At 47.8% G+C, this 17,301-nt stretch overlaps 1 protein-coding gene across 2 annotated transcripts in view; it reads right to left on the reverse strand.

The window, feature by feature from the left end:
• Positions 1-17,301, reverse strand: part of NUP188 (nucleoporin 188) — a 1,223,536-nt gene that overhangs the window by 903,357 nt on the left and 302,878 nt on the right. For both annotated transcript variants that reach the window (XM_085614037.1, XM_085614036.1), the window contains exon 14: positions 310-429. In XM_085614037.1, the coding sequence (XP_085470163.1) occupies positions 310-429 (120 nt within the window). The remainder of the gene's footprint in view (positions 1-309; positions 430-17,301) is intronic.

Consider the following 17,301-nt stretch of genomic DNA (forward strand, 5'->3'; position numbering starts at 1 on the left):
AACACTGTACAACAAATACTCTAAGCTCACCAACAAGGAAGAAATGCATCAAGCAGCCCAACATGTGAGAATGAAAGCGATAAGCAATAAAACACTGAAGAACATGGACAGTGGCATACTAAGCTTAAAGCTACAAAGCAATGCAAACCTCAAAGAAAGAAGGGAGGGGCTAGGATGTTCTTATCTGATGTCAAATGCCATATTTCCAAGAGACAAAAAATGAAAAGGGAGAAAAGGAGTTCAATTTAAAACACTAACGGCAGAATGCACTGTGTTGCTCTTCTTCTAAGGCATGGACTCCATTCTTACCTTCTTAGCAGTGGACCTGTCAGAAACCAAGGACGTGAGGAGCTGCAAGAGGGGTGTGAGCCGATAGGGGAACATTCCACAAACACTGTCCAGGAGAATGCCCAGCCCAGTGGACGGTTCCTGCAGGGAGAAGAGAGACAACTGTGGTGGCTGATGGCGATGCTTAGCATGCTTCTTGGCAAGATTCAGCAGCATATACTCAGACTTTGCACACCACCACTCCACGCTTTTACACTGCAATTACAAACGTTGTGGGACCAAAGATTGTTCATGCAGACAGAAGAAAGACAAATGTGGTGGCTGATGGAGGTGCGGGCATACTTCTCAGCCAAGACTCAGCAGCATATACTCAGAATTTGCACACCCCGACACCACGCTTTTACACTGCAACTTCAAACATGGAGGGCCCAAAGATTGTTTTTAAAACACACGATGTGCGAGAACATGCAACAGCTGAGTTATTGAAGAAATGCTGCATCCAGCAGTTGCTTAAAAACATTTCTAATCTAATGACTACTGCTGACATCAAATGTCCTCACAAGGGATTGGGGGAAAGAGAATTCTATTACATTTTGTTTTTGGTCCCCCAAAGGAAAAGTTTGTCATTCATTTAATAACGCTTGGTGGGAGCACCCCTTCAAACTCCAACCAGCCAGAAGCCACATGGCTGGCATGCACACAATCAAGAACATTATTTGGTTTTGATATCACCTTATTTACAGCGCATACATTCTGAAAATAATCCTGCCCAGGTGTCTTTGGGCATGATTACTCCCAAGTTGTTGCTAGCTAGCGGGGGCATTGCTCAGGAAGGATACGTCTCTACAGGGTGAGATGGGGAGGCTGTGGATGATGTGGAAAGGACATCAATCCACAGTTTAAGGGCCAGGGTTGAGTATTCCATTTTCTCAGTAGATGGGTTTTGAGGGGGATATGTAGTGTCAGAGCTTAGACAAGGTAAGCATCCACCTAATTTCAAATTAATTTTCTTGCAGAGGAAGTTGCGGGGGGATAAGCAACTTAGATGGGGCAGTTTATGAAAGGTATGAAGATCATGGTTTCTGCAAAGGCTTTGTATACATTGTTTGGTTCAGGCAATAGATGCTGAACTGGACCCTTGCTACGAAGGCACCTATTGAAGCCTTAGGAGGGTGCTTTTCAGAAGATAATGTCTTTTGTACGATTAACTCTCGTTTTGTGGTACGGAAAGTTCCTCTACTCATTAAGTACAGAACTCTACCTGACAATCAGAAAACAAATTAGACCTAATTGTGAGAAAGTGGCTCTGTATATACTGTTCCTAAATAGGTACAGGGTGTACAGAGTCCACAGTCCCCCAGGGTTTGACAGAGGCTAAAGTTAGATATAACCTTACTCTCTAAAGTGGTAGCTTGGTCCCGCAGTAAGGCAGTATCAGAGGACAGTGTAAAGCATTTGTTGTACACAGTCAGCAAATGGTCTCACACACTCAAGAACCGAACTCTAGACCAATGGTTTATATATAAAATATATGCTTGTTTTATTTTAGAACCAACAATAGGTATTAAAATATACTTTCTCAGAATGAGATGCTTTTGCAATATGCAATTGACTTTTGTAGAAAGTTACAAGTGGTTGCAATAGGCAACACTATTTTAAACACAATAATGCATTGAGTTCAATGGAAGTTTCAAGTTATTTGCAACAGATTACTTTTAGGATTACTTTTGGAATTCCAGGACTGGATCCTAGATTCAGTCCTGGGTCAGTACTTGGAATCAAGTGATAAAAGTCGACTTAATTACTGTTATGATTTTTAGACAATATTTTGCTATTTTAAAAGTTGACACTTAGAAAATATTCCATAGAAAACAGTCAATGATTCCCTATGGAGGAAAATTCAAGTTGCAGGTACAGTATGTCCTCATTACTTTTGTAATCCAGTACTGGGTACCTAGACTCAGTACTGGGACCTTTGTCCAAAACAGGTAAGCAATTACGTTTTCAGATATTATACGATTTTTAAAGAATATTTAAAGATTGCAGAAATTGACAGAAGAAATTTCACAGAAAAACAGTCAATGATTTCCTATGGGAGAAAATTGGGTTACTGGTAAGTACAGTTGTAAGTATTTTTCAGAGTCAGTGCTGGGCACCAAGATCCAGCACTGGGAGCTCACCTAAGAGCAGGTGAGTATTTTCGTTTTCGTTACTCGGCTGATTTTTGGTGAATATTTTAAGATTTGAAAAGTCCACACTTAGAAGAAATTTCTGGAAAAAGCCAGTAATGTTACCCTATGAAGAAAATAGAGTTATCAGTTTAAAGGTAAGTACTCGACTGGCAGAGTTGAGGTTCTGGGCATAGACTCAGGGGTCCCCCAGGGTCAGGTAGGTACAGTTGGTTCACCATCAGCGGCTCTAGGGCGGCCGGGTGCAGAGAGAGTTAGGCCCAATGTTATCCTAGGAGGGATAGGGGGGGCCTTGGTTGGTGGCTGCGCGGCTGTGGGAGCTGGGCTCCTGGTCACTTACTCAGGGCAAGTGGGGAAGTAGATAGGTGTAGAGGTTGCACTGCCAGGGCCACTCGGGCGGCTGGGTGCAGGGTGCTTTTGAGCCTTCGGCGCTCAATTGGTTTCAATGGGAAAGCTTCGGTTCAGAAAAAGACTGCAAGCTCGGGGACGAAGATTCTTCAGGTGCCACCACCAATTTGAGAGGTAAGTTGAGTAGTTGGAGGATAGGTAGGTATCCCTGTATTGGGCACAAGGGGCCACGGGGCGCCAGGTGCAGGGGTGCTTTTGGTGTCAGGAAATCTTACCCTCTGTTGATTGCAGTTGGGGGGGCACCTGGTTCTGAGGCTGTAGGCTTCTTCAGGAGTGTCGAGGGGGAGGGGGGTCCTTGGGTGCCAGACTCGGGGTCACAGTCGCCGTGGGCTCGTCCTCCTGGTCTTTGTTCACTCCGGCACAGGCCAGGCTTGGCGGGTGCAGAGTGTGAAGGATTTGCGGTTCCGGGCTGCTGCCAGGGATTAGAAGTAGATTTTGAGTAGAGCCTCTACTCATGAGAGTTCCAGGGATTTAGAGTCACAAGGTAGCCAGGTCCTCCAGGGTTTGTGAGGTTGCTGGCCACAAGAGATGCCGGGTTGGAGCAGGAGCAGGTTCGAGGGTCGACAGGCCGGTAGGGCTGGGGCCAAAGCAGTTGGTTTCTTCCTCTTCTTAGCAGCTGCAGGGCAGGTCTTCTTTCTTCTAGCTCTTCTTCGGATATCGGAATCTGGGGAAGGAAGGTTCAGGGTGCCCCTAAATACTAGATTTAGGGGCGTTACAGGTAGGTGAAGGGCAGGGACCAATGGGTCCCTGTCCTGGGGTGGGGTGGGTACACCCCCTATCCTGCCTCTCTATTTTGGGAGGGGGGCAGTAGCCTAGTCCTGATTGGGCGGGGCTTCCCATCTTCAAGATGGCGCGAGCCCGGAGATGTACTTCACCTCGCCTCCCCCACCTGAGGGGTGGGGTTGGCAGGCTGGCACATCCCTTGTTCTTATTTGGGGTTTCCGGCCAAGCTTCCCGCCAGAGTGGGGGGTTGCAGTGGCCTGGGGAAGCTCATAGAGGCGGAATGCCTTTGAAGCTTCCCCCTGCCCACCCTGGGGGAGGAGATTTAGCACCTCGCCCAGGATGTGCATTGTTGCAGACCCAGGAGAGCAGGGGCTCTCCTACCCAGGGGTCCAGCAACATCTCTGCTGTGTGGCAGCCTCAGAACAGACGTAGATTGTAGGTTAGGTTTCAGGGGGCCTCTCTAAGATGCCCTCTGTGGTGCTTGGTACATTAAATCCCACACTGGCATCAGTGCGGGTTTAATGTGCTGAGCAGTTTGATACCAAACTTCTCAGTCTTCAGTGCTGCCATTATGCTGCTGTGGAGTTCGTGTTTGACAAGCTCCCAGCACCATGTACTCTTAAATGGCAGCACTGCAATACAGGGCCCAGGAATGGACCTGGGTGCTGTAGGAGCACAGGGCTCCTGCCTCTGTGCCCACATCACTGGCATAGGGCACCCAGCTAGAGGGGTGGCTGATGTATGCCAGGGCAGTGTAGGTTGTGGGCATGGCACACAGGGATGTGTGCCATGTCGACTCTCTGTTTTGTCTTGTACCCAGACACTCAGCCTGCCAGGGCAGTGTGTGTGTGTGTTAGGGTACAGGGCCTCTAGGGGTGGCACAATGAGTGCTGCAGCCCTTAGAGGCCTTCCCTGGTCACAAGGCCCTGGGTACCACTTACCAGGGGCTGACATGTGGCCAGGGTTTGCCAATTTGGTTTTGAGGTTTTTGTGTAGGGAAGGAACATAGGCCCTGGGCACCTGATTGGCAGGAGTCCAGGGCACACTCAGTCAAAGTGCATTAAGCAATTCAGAAAAAGTGGGGGCATACCAAGCAAGAAAGATGGCACTTTCTCATACAACCCCCCCACCCCCCAAACGAAAGGTGATGAGACTAACCTTGTCCTATGGAGTCTTCATTGACTAAGTGGAAGAACCTGTAAAGTCCATCTGCATTGGCATGGGCAGTCCCTGGTCAGTGTTCCACTTCAAAGTCCATTCCCTGTAGGGAGATGGACCACCTTAGTAGTTTTGGATTTTCCCCTTTCATTTGCATTAGCCATCTGAGAGGTCTGTGGTCAGTTTGTACCAGGAAGTGAGTACCAAACAGGTATGGCCTCAACTTCTTCAGGGACCACAGCAAAGGCCTCCCTCTCAATGGCACTCCAACGCTGCTCTCTGGGGAGTAGCCTCCTGCTTATAAAAGCAACAGGTTGGTCTTGGCCTTCATCATTGGTCTGGGATAGGACCGCTCCTATCCCTAGCTCAGAGGCATCAGTCTGCACTATGAACTGATTGGCATAATCTGGAGCTTTTAGAATTGGTGCTGAGCACATTGCTTCTTTCAGGGTGTCAAAAGCCTTTTGGCAACTAACTGTCCAGTTCACTTTCTTGGGCATTTTCTTGGAGGCGAGTTCTGTGAGGGGGGTCACAATGGACCCATACCCCTTCACAAACCTCCTGTAGTATCCAGTCAAGCCAAGGAATGCCCTGACTTAGGTCTGGGTTGTTGGAGCATCCAGTCCATGATGGCCTGGATCTTGGGTTGTAAGGGTTGTACTTGGCCTCCACCTACAAGGTGGCCCAAGTACACCACAGTGCCCGGCCCTATCTGGCATGTGGATGCCTTGATAGTGAGACCTGCATTTTGCAGAGCCTCTAAAACCTTCCCAAGGTGGATCAGTTGATCCTGCCAGGTGGAGCTAAAGACAGCAATATCATCAAGATAAGCTGCACTAAAGGACTCCAGCCCAGCCAGGACGTGGTTCACCAACCTCTGGAAAGTGGCAGGGGCATTCTTTAGCCCAAAGGGCATTACAGTAAACTGATAATGCTCATCAGGGGTGGTGAATGCCGTCTTTTCTTTTGCTCCTGGGGCCATGCCAATCTGCCAGTACCCTGCAGTTAAGTCAAAGGTACTGAGGAATTGGGCTGCCCCTAATTTATCTATCAGCTCATGTGCTCTTGGAATAGGGTGAGCATCTGTCTTGGTGACAGAGTTGAGCTCTCTATAGTCCACACATAACCTCATCTCTCTCTTTTCACCTTGTTGATGAGGTTTGGGGACCAGACCCACTGGGCTAGCCCTGGGGCTCTCAGAGGGTTCAATGACCCCCAACTCCAGCATCTTGCTGACCACAGCTTTGATGCTTTCCTTAACTTGGTCTGACTGTCGATAGATTTTGCTTGACAGGTGCACTGTCACCAGTGTCCACATCATGGGTACACCAGTTTGTCAGACCAGGGGTCAGGGAAAAGAGGCTAGCATACTGTTGCAAGACTTGCTTGAAGTCAGTCTGCTGTTGGGCAGAGAGGGTGTCTGAAAAGATCACACCATCTACTGACCCATCTTGTGGGGCTGTAGGAGAGGAGGTCAGGGAGAGGTTCACTCTCTGCTTCCTGTTCCGCATCAGTCACCATCAGCATAGTGATGTCAGCCCTGTCATTGTAGAGCTTAAGGCGGTTCCCATGGATAACCCTTTTGGGTGTCCTGCTAGTGCCCAGGTCAACTAAATAGGTGACCTCACTCTTTCTTTCTAGGATAGGGTAAGGGCCACTCCATTCATCTTGGAGGGCCCTTGGTGCCAATGGCTCCAAAACCCACACCTGTTGCCCAGGTTGCAATTCAACCAGTGCAGCTTTTTGGTCATACCAGTGCTTCTAGAGCTCCTGACTGGCCTAAAGTTTCTTGGATGCTTTTTCTAAGTACTCAGCCATTCTGGACCTTAGGCCAAGCACATAGTCCACTATGTCTTGTTTGGGCTATTGAAGAGGCCTCTCCCAGCCCTCTTTTACAAGACAAAGTGGTCCCCTTACAGGATGACCAAACAGAAGTTCAAAGGGTGAGAAACCTACTCCCTTCTGTGGTACTTCCCTGTAAGCGAAAAGCAGGCATGGTAACAGGACATCCCATCTTCTTTTGAGTTTTTCAGGGAGACCCATGATCATACCTTTCAATGTTTGTTGAACCTCTCAACAAGGCCATTGGTTTGTGGATGTTAGGGTGTAGTAAACTTGTACTGCACTCCACACTCCTTCCACATGTGTGTCAGGTAAGCAGACATGAAGTTGGAACCTCTGTCTGAAACCACCTCCTTAGGAAACCCTACCCTGATGAAGACACCCAGGAGGGCCTTGGCTACTGCAGGAGCTGTAGTAGTCCTAAGTGGAAATGCTTCAGGGTACCTAGTAGCTTGATCCACTACTACTAGAATAAATGTGTTCCCTGAGGCTGTGGGAGGTTCAAGTGGACCCACAATGTCCACCCCTACCCTTTCAAAGGGTACCCCCACCACTGGTAGTGGGATGAGGGGGGCCTTTGGGTGGCCACCTGCCTTGCCACTGGCGTGACAGGTAACACAGGAGCTGACACACTCCTTAACCTTTTGGTGCATCTGGGGCCAGTAAAAGTGACTCACTAGCCTTTCCCAAGTTTTGGATTGCCCCAGATGTCCAGCTAGGGGGATGTCATGAGCCAAAGTTAGGAGGAACTCCCTGTACTTCTGTGGCACTACCACCCTCCTGGTGGCTCCAGGAGTGGGGTTTCTTGCCTCAGCATACAGTAATCCCTCTACCCAATAAGCTCTGTGAGTACCACTGACATCTCCCCTGGCTTCTGAAACAGCTTGCTGCCTCAGGCTTTCAAGAGTGGGACAGTCTCGCTGACCTTGGCACAGCTCTTCCCTAGAGGGTCCCCCTGGGCCCAAGAGTTCAACCTGGTAAGGATCAAGCTCCATGGACTCAGTTCCCTCAGGGGTATCCAAATCCTCTCACTGTGGAGAGGGGTCCTGAAGGTTTTGCTGTACAGAAGCTGGTTCCCCAGTCTTCTTACCTTTTCACTTGGTTAGTTGGGCCATTATTTCAGGCTCCAGTCCTACTTTTCATCCTTCCTCTTGCTCTGTGCTCTGTGCTCTGGTTTGCACACACACCAATTCAGGGATGCCCAGCATGGCTGCATGGGCTTTTAACTCAACTTCAGCCCAGGCTGAGGTTTCCAGATCATTTCCAAGCAGACATGCAGCTGGTAACTTTGGAGAAACCACTTCCTGTTTCAGGCCAGTAACCTCCCCCCAGACTAATGTCGCCATGGGATGACTAGTGGTTACACTGTCAGCGTTGGTGACTGGGTAAGACTTCCCAATCAAATATTGTTCAGGGGAAACCAGTGTGTCTTTCACCATAGTGACACTGGCACCTGTACCCTCAGAGCTTCTACCCTAGTTCCATTCACCCAGGGGTACAATAAATATTTCTTTAAGTTGGGTGGCCACACAGCTACAGTGGCAAACTCCACTTCTCCCAGGGAGACTAGACTTGCTTCAGTGTGTTCCCAGATTTGCTAAGGGTACACCTCTGATCCCATCTGTATACTTGCTGCCCCAGGAGTAGCTGTACTGGGTGCCTTAGGGGCTTTGTAGTGGGGGCAAGATTTATCTACAGTTAGGTGTCCTGACCTCTTACAGTTATTACACCAGGCCTTTAAGGGATCAAAGTTCTTCCCCCTATATGGTTGGGGCACATAGGGAGTAGTTTGGGTCCCACCCACCTGAACAGGTTTTTGTGGCCCTTTGGAAGACTCAGACTTTTTATCTTGGGGATTCTTACCACCTTTCCCCTGGGGAGACTTTGTGACCACTTTCTTTTGGTCACCCCCAATGGCTGTCCTTGTCACCCTAGTCTTGACCCAGTGGTCTGCATTCTTTCCCAATTCTTGGGGAGTAATGAGACCAAGGTCTACCAAATGCTGATGCAACTTTTCATTTGTGCAGTTACTTAATATATGTTCCTTCATGAATAAATTGTACAATCCAGAAAAATCATGCACACCATGTCCAGCTAACCAACCATCCAGTGTCTTCACTGAGAAATCTACAAAGTCAATCCAGGACTGGGTCTGGGTTTTGTGAGCCCCCTGAATCTAATTCTATACTCTCAGTAGTGAATCCAAATCCCTCAATCAGAACCTTCCTCATGAGGTCATAGGTTCCTGCTTCTGGCCCAGAGAGGGTCAGAAGCCTGTCTCTGTAGTTAACAGAGAACAGTTCCCACAGGAGTGCCCCCCAGAGAGGTTTCCTAACTCTTCTTATTTCAAAGGCTGTGAACCATTTGGCGAGGTCATCACCTTCCTCAAATTTAGGGACAATATCTTGGGGGATTTTAAGTTCAGAAGTTTCCTCCCTATCCTTGTTTTTATTATTGCTGCCACCATTGATGGGTGCTAAACCCATCTCTCTCCTTTCTTTTTCTAGAGCCAGGAACCTGGACTCTAGCTCTAATCTTTTGACCAGCCTTTCTAAAAGGCTGTCCTCTTCACTGGTGGGTCTCCCAGTGATCTCTCTGGTATCAGAGTCACCTGTGTGATCTCTAGGTCCCCAGATGCTAATTCTTGGATTGAAGGGTATGGGGGCCCTCTCCTCCATAGGGAATAGTGTGTGGGGGGGGGGGTTTATTATCCACCTCCTCTTCTTCCCTTTCCTCATCTGACTGGCCATCACCATGTTCAGATGGGTGGTGTGAGAAAGTGGCTCTGTATATACTGTTCCCCAATAGGTACAGGGTGTACAGAGTTCACAATCCCCAAGGGTTTGACAGAGGTTAAAGTTAGATATAACCTTACTCTCTAAAGTGGTAGCTTGGTCGAGCAGTAAGGCAGTATCAGAGGACAGTGTAAAGCATTTGTTGTACACAGTCAGCAAATGGTCTCACACACTCAATAATTGAACTCTAGGCCAATGGTTTATATATAAAAAATATATGCTTGTTTTATTTTAGAACCAACACTTGGCATTAACCCCTTCAGTGCCCATGACGAGCTGGACTCGTCATGGGCTGCGGTGGCGCTGTGCCCATGACGAGTCCAGCTCGTCATGAACTCCGCCCGCTAATGTTAAGCGCGGCACTGGGCGGGGAAAGGGGCGGGCATGCAAGGGGTTAAAATATACTTTCTCAGAATGAGATGCTTTATATAAATACTTTTGCAATATGCAATTGACTTTTGTAAACAGTTACAAGGGGTTGCAATAGGCAACACTATTTTAAACACAATGCATTGAGCTCAATGGAAATGTAAAGTTATTTGCAACAGATTACTTTTGGAATTCCAGGACTGGATCCTAGATTCAGTCCTGGGTCAGTTCTTAGAATCAAGTGATGAAAGTCGACTTAATTACTGTGATGATTTCTAAACAATATTTAGCTATTTTAAAAGTTGACACTTAGAAAATATTTCAGAGAAAACAGTCAATGATTCCCTATGGAAGAAAATTCAAGTTGCAGGTACAGTATGTTCTTGTTACTTTTGTAATCCAGTACTGGGTACCTAGACTCAGTACTGGGACCTTTATCCAAAACAGGTAAGTAATTACGTTTTCAGATATTATACGATTTTTAAAGAATATTTAAAGATTGCAGAAATTGACACTTAGAAGAAATTTCACAGAAAAAAAGGTCAATGGTTTCCTATGGAAGAAAATTTAGTTACTGGTAAGTACAGTTGTAAGTATTTTTCACCAAGATCCAGCACTGGGAGTTCACGTAGGAACACGTGAGTAATTTCGTTTTCGTGACTCGGCTGATTTTTGGTGAATATTTTAAGATTTGAAAAGTCCACACTTAGAAGAAATTTCAGGAAAAAGCTAGTCAATGTTACCCTGAGAGGAAAATAGAGTTAGTGATTTAAGGGTAAGTACTCGACTGGCAGAGTTGAGGTTCTGGGCATAGACTCAGGGGTCCCCCAGGGTCAGGTAGGTACAGTTGGTTCACCCTCAGCGACTCTAGGGCAGCCGGGTACAGAGAGAGTTAGGCCCAATGTTATCCTATGAGGGATAGGGGGGCCTTGGTTGGTGGCTGCTGACTGGCAAGCCACGCGGCTGTGGGAGCTGGGCTCCTGGTCACTTACTCAGGGCAAGTGGGGAAGTAGGTAGGTGTAGAGGTTTCACTGCCAGGGCCACTCGGGCGGTTGGGTGCAGGGTGCTTTTGAGCCTTCGGGCGCTCAATTGATTTCTATGGGAAATACCGGTTTAGAAAAAGACTGCAAGCTCGGGGACGAGGATTCTTCAGGTGCCACCACCACTTCCAAAGGTAAGTTGGGTAGTTGGAGGATAGGTAGGTACCCCGGGATTGGGCACAGGGGGCCGCAGGGCGCCGCGTGAAGAGGTGCCTTTTGCTGTCGGGAAATCTTACCCTCTGTTGATCGCGGTTGGGGGGGCACCTTGTTCTGAGGCTGCAGGCTTCTTCAGGAGTGTCGAGGGTGGTCCTTGGGTGCCGGACTCAGGGTCACAGTCGCCGTGGGGTCGTCCTCGCGGTCTTTGTTCACTCCGGCACTGGCCAGGCGTGGCGGGTGCAGAGTGTGCTGGGTTCGCGGTTCCGGGCTGCTGCCAGGGATTAGAGGTAGGTTTTGAGTAGAGCCTCTACTCATGGGAGTCCCAGGGGCTTAGAGCCAAAAGGTAGCCAGGTGCTCCGGGGTTTGTGAGGTTGCTGGCCACAAGAGATGCCGGGTTGGAGCAGGAGCAGGTTCGAGGGTTGACAGGCCGGTAGGGCTGGGGTCAAAGCAGTTGGTGTCTTCCTCTTCTTAGCAGCTGCAGGGCAGGTCTTCTTTCTTCTTGCTCTTTTTTGTAGTTTTGAATCTGGAATCTGGGGAAGGAACGTTCAGGGTGCCCCTAAATACTAGAATTAGGGGCGTTACAGGTAGGTGAAGGGCAGGGACCAATGGGTCCCTGTCCTGGGGTGGGTACACCCCCTATCCTGCCTCTCTCCTGTGGGAGGAGGCAGTAGCCTAGTCCTGATAGGGTAGGGCTCCCCATCTTCAAGATGGCAAGAGCCCGGAGATGTGCTTCACCTCGCCTCCCCCACCTGAGGGGTGGGGTTGGCAGGCTGGCACATCCCCCGTCCTTATTTGGGGTTTCCGGCCAAAGCTTCCCGCCAGAGTGGGGGGTTGCAGTGGCCTGGGGAAGCTCACAGAGGCGGCATGCCTTTGAAGCTCCCCCCTGCCCATCCTGGGGGAGGAGATTTAGCACCTCGCCCAGGATGCGCATTGTTGCAGGCCCAGGAGAGCAGGGGCTCTCCTACACAGGGGTCCAGCAACAGGTCTGCTGTGTGGCAGCCTAGGCAGCCTCAGAGCAGACGTGGATTGTAGGTTAGGTTTAAGGGGGCATCGCTAAGAGGCCCTCTGGGGTGCTTGGTACATTAAATCCCACACTGGCATAAGTGTGGGTTTAATGTGCTGAGAAGTTTGATACCAAACTTCAGTCTTCAGTGTTGCCATTATGGTGATGTGGAGCTTGTGTTTGACGAGCTCTCAGCACCATGTACTCTTAAAGGGCAGCACTGTACTTACAGTGCTCAGGAATGGACCTGGGTACTGTAGGGGCACAGGGCTCCTGCTCCTGTGCCCACACCATTGGCATAAGGCACCCAGCTAGAGGGGTGGCTGATGTATGCCATGGCAGTGTAGGCGATGGGCAAGGCACACAGGGATGTGCGTCATGTCGACTTTGTTTTTGTCTTGCTCCCAAACACTCAGCCTGCAAAGGCAGTGTGTGTGTAAGGGTACAGGGCCTCTAAGGGTGGCACAATGAGTGCTGCAGCCCTTAGAGGCCTTCCCTGGTCACAAGGCCCTGGGTACCTAGGGTACCATTTACCAGGGGCTGACATGTGGCCAGGGTTTGCCAATTTGAGTTTTGTTTGTTTTAGGTAAGGAACATAGGCCCCGGGCACCTGATTGGCAGGAGTCCAGGGTACACTCAGTCAAAGTACATTCAGTAATTCAGCAAAAAGTGGGGGCATACCATGCAAGAAAGATGGCACTTTCTCACAGGTGGTCCTTAGCATACTCAGCCAAGAGCTCCTGGAGCCCTAGTTTGGTTGGATGCAGGCCCATTGGTATTTTTTTAAGTTTGCATAGGGACCTCTATTCCTTGAAAGACAAGGTGTGAGGTCGAGCTGCTCCACCAGGTCCATGTTATTATTTTCACTAATAGCTGGGTTTGAGTCATTCTAACCTGACAGTTCTAATCCTCTAACCTGACTATAGTGACTTTTATTTTTCAAAAATTCTAATGGGACTTAAGCAAGGCCCTAGCAAGACTTTTAGTATTTTTGAAAAAGACCAATCAGAAATCTAAAGGCAATTTTAAGAGTTATTGTGTGATCAGATGGTAACCAAGTAGTCCAACAAATGCAAGTTTGTATCCCACCGCTGATCCACCATTGTGAGAAAGTGGCTCTGTATATACTGTTCCCAAATAGGTACAGGGTGTACAGAGTCCACAGTCCCCAGAGGTTTGGCAGAGGCTAAAGTTAGATAGAACCTTGCTCTCTAAAGTGGTAGCTTGGTCGAGCAGTAAGGCAGTATCAGAGGACAGTGTAAAGCATTTGTTGTACACACTCAGTCAGCAAATGGTCTCACACACTCAAGAACCGAACTCTAGACCAATGGTTTATATATAAAAAAGATATGCTTGTTTTATTTTAGAACCAACAATAGGTATTAAAATATACTTTCTCAGAATGAGATGCTTTATATAAATATTTTTGCAATATGCAATTGACTTTTGTAGAAAGTTACAAGTGGTTGCAACAAGCAACACGATTTTAAACACAATAATGCATTGAGTTCAATTGAAGTTTCAAGTTATTTGCAACAGATTACTTTTAGTATTACTTTTGGAATTCCAGGACTGGATCTTCGATTCAGTCCTGGATCAGTACTTGGAATCAAGTGGTAAAAGTCGACTTAATTACTGTTATGATTTTGAGACAATATTTAGCTATTTTAAAAGTCGACACTTAGGGAATCATTGACTGTTTTCTATGAAATATTTTCTATGGAACAAAATTCAAGTTGCAGGTATAGTATGTTCTCGTTACTTTTGTAATCCAGACTCCGTACTGGGACCTTTATCCAAAACAGGTAAGTAATTACGTTTTCAGAAGTTATACGATTTTTAAGGAATATTTAAAGTTTGCAGAAATTGACACTTAGAAAAAATTTCACAGAAAAACAGTCAATGATTTCCTATGGGAAAAAGGAATATGCTACTTACCGGTATGCATCTGTTCTTGGCATGTAGAGCTGCAGATCTACACACTTTTGCATAGATCGCCATCTGGTGTTGGGCCCGGATGTTTGCAGTTTGTTTTTCCTCTTGAAAAGTCTTTGGAAGTCACGAGGTCGGTGACTCCTCCCTTGGTCCGTATTGCGCATGGGCTTCGGCTCCATCCTCAGATTGTTTTTCGCCAACACGGAAACATGGAGCGTAGTAATAACAGTGAAGAAACCCATGTGTGTTGTATCTAAATAAAATAGACTGGAACAGATACAGGTAGCCGGAGAGGCGGGTGGGCGTGTGTAGATCTGCAGCTCTACATGCCAAGAACAGATGCATACTGGTAAGTAGCACATTCCGTTCGAGGCATATGAGCTGCAGATTACACACTTTTGCATAGACTATATAGCAGTTCCCAACCCTAGCGGCGACCACCGGTATCCGTTGCAGTGGTTTGAAAAAGTGTTTTTAGTACAGCCTGGCCCACACTAGCTTGTTGCTTGGTATGCACATCTACACAGTAATGTTTAGTGAAAGTGTGTGGTGTTGACCATGTAGCTGCTTTGCAGATATCATCTAAAGGGATGTTCCCTAGAAAAGCCATAGAAGCCCCTATCTTTCGTGTAGAGTGGGCTTTAGGGGGAACAGATAGCGTGCGTTTTGTCTTGTGGTAGCAAATTTGTATGCATTTTACAATCCACCTAGCTATCCCTGATTTAGAGATGGGGTTGCCTTTATGTGGTGCAGAGAAAGAGACAAACAGTTGTTTTGTCTTTCTGAAAGGTTGCTTTCTCTGGATATAGTAAAGTAAGGCCCTTTTAACATCCAGTGGGTGTAGGGCCCTTTCCGCAACAGTCTGAGGTTGCGAGAAAAAAAAACGGTAATCCTACCGATTGGTTTAGATGAAAGGGGAAAATGACTTTGGGTAGGAATTTTGGGTTGGTACGGAGGACAACCTTGTTTGGGTGCATTTGGAGAAAAGATTCTTGTATAGTAAGTGCTTGTATCTCACTGACCCTTCTAAGGGAAGTGATGGCTACAAGGAAAGCTGTTTTCCATGTGAGAAATTGCAGTTCACATTTATGCAAAGGTTCGAAAGGCGGTCCCATTAGCCTTGTGAGAACTATATTTAAGTTCCACACAGGTGAGGGTGGTACTCTGGGGGGAATTATTCGTTTGAGGCCTTCCATGAAGGCTTTATTGGCAGGAACTCTGAAAAGTGATAGGTGCTGTCTGTTTTGTAGGTAGGCGGCAATTGCTGCGAGGTGTAGCCGGATGGATGTATATGCTAGATTACACCTTTGTAGGTGGAGTAAGTAGCATATGATGTGCTGTATAGATACGTCTAGAGGGTGGATTGTGTTGTTATGGCAATAAACAACAAATCTTTTCCACTTTGCCGAGTAGCAGGCTCTAGTAGTAGGGCGTCTAGCTTCTCTGATGACGTTCATACAGTCAGGGGGAAGGTTAAGGTATCTGAATTCTAGGATCCCAGGAGCCAGATCACAAGGTTGAGCTGAGCTGGGTCCGGGTGTCTGATCTCTCCATGGTTCTGGGTTAGGAGGCATGGTGAGAGGTGTAACTTTTGGTGTGGCACTACCGAGAGGACCAGCAGCGTGGTGTACCACGGTTGTCTGGCCCATGTTGGAGCTACTAGAATCAGTGTGAGGGAGTGCTGTTGTAGCTTTCGCACCACTAATGGAATTAGTGGGAGAGGTGGAAAGACGTATGCAAATTTGCCTGACCAGTTCATCCATATCGCATTGCCTTTGGACAATGGGTGTGGGTATCTGGTGGCGAAGTTTGGGCATTTTTTGTTTTCGTGGGTGGCGAAGAGGTCTATGTGTGGATGCCCCCACATCTGAAAGAACAGGTGAAGAACCTGCGGGTGAAGTTCCCACTGGTGGATCTGCTGCGTTTGTCTGCTGAGCAGATCTGCCATGGTGTTTTGGACTCCTGGGACATGTTGGGCCAGGAGAAAGATTTTCTGTGGAATTGCCCATCTCCATATGCTCTGTGCTAGTTGAGAGAGCTGTGGAGAGTGTGTGCCGCCTTGTTTTTGAATGTAGTACATGGCCGTCATGTTGTCTGTGCGAATAAGGACTGCCTTGCCTAAAATGTGAGTGTGAAAGGATTTTAGGGCTAGAAAGATTGCCAGTAACTCCAGATAATTGATATGGAGTAACTTTTGTTGCGGCGTCCATGTGCCCTGCACTATGAGGGGTAGTAGATGAGCTCCCCAGCCGGAGAGCGATGCATCTGTTAGGATTATTTGTGGAACCGGGTCCAGGAACGGTCGACCTCTGGAAAGATTCGTGGTGTTCCACCACTGCAGAGAGCGATGGGTGCGACCGTCTACCAACACCAGATCTGTCAGTTGCCCCTGGGCCTGGTTCCATTGGCGCGCTAAGCACTCTTGGAGTGGACGCATCTGGAGTCTTGCATGAGGCACTATGAAAATGCAAGAGGCCATCATCCCTATCAGTTGCATAAGCACTCTTGCTGGGAGAGAGTGTTGCGGTATGAATCTTTGACGTAAAGCCTGAATACTTGCAATCCTGGCAGGATTAGGGTAGGCTATGGCTTTTGAGGTGTCTATGGTGGCACCAAGATATTGCTTTGTGTGGGATGGTATTAGCTGGGACTTTTGGTGGTTCACCGTGAAACCTAGCTGGTGAAGTGATTGGATTGAAGTGGCGGTGTGAAGTACACATTGGTTGTAGGACGTGGCTTTTATTAGCCAGTCGTCCAAATATGGGAAGACGTGAATGTGCTGTCTTCTGAAGTGTTCCGCCACTACCGCTAGGCACTTGGTGAATACCCTTGGTGCTGTTGTGACCCCGAATGGGAGCACCTTGAACTGGTAGTGTTGCCTGTCCACTACAAATCTGAGGTACTTTCTGTGAGCATGGTGTACCGGAATGTGAAAGTATGCGCCTTTCAAGTCCATTGTGGTGAGAAAGTCGTTCTGGGAGAGGAGCGGAACTACCTGCTGAAGTGTTACCATGTGAAAATGGTCCGAATGTATGTATGTGTTTAGAGGCCTGAGATCTAAGATTGGTCGTAGAGTCTCGTCTCTTTTTGGTATCAGAAAATATAGGGAGTAGACGCCTAAATTTTTCTGATTGGCGGGGACTTGGAGTAGACCCCTAAATTTTGCTGATTGGCGGGGACTTGTTCTATCGCCTCTTTTTGTAGGAGGGAGATTACCTCCTGTTTTAGTAACGTGGAATGTTCTTGTGACATTGGGCGTTGCCTGGGTGGAATGTTGGGGGGGTAGATGTCAATTCTAGGCAGTACCCTGAACGAATAATTTGGGTCACCCATCTGTCTGATGTGATGGACTCCCAGACGTGAAGGAAATATTTTAGTCTGCCCCCGACTGGAGT

Source organism: Triturus cristatus, chromosome 1_2, assembly GCF_964204655.1.
Source record: "Triturus cristatus chromosome 1_2, aTriCri1.1, whole genome shotgun sequence".
In the NCBI taxonomy this organism is placed as follows: Eukaryota; Metazoa; Chordata; class Amphibia; order Caudata; family Salamandridae; genus Triturus; species Triturus cristatus.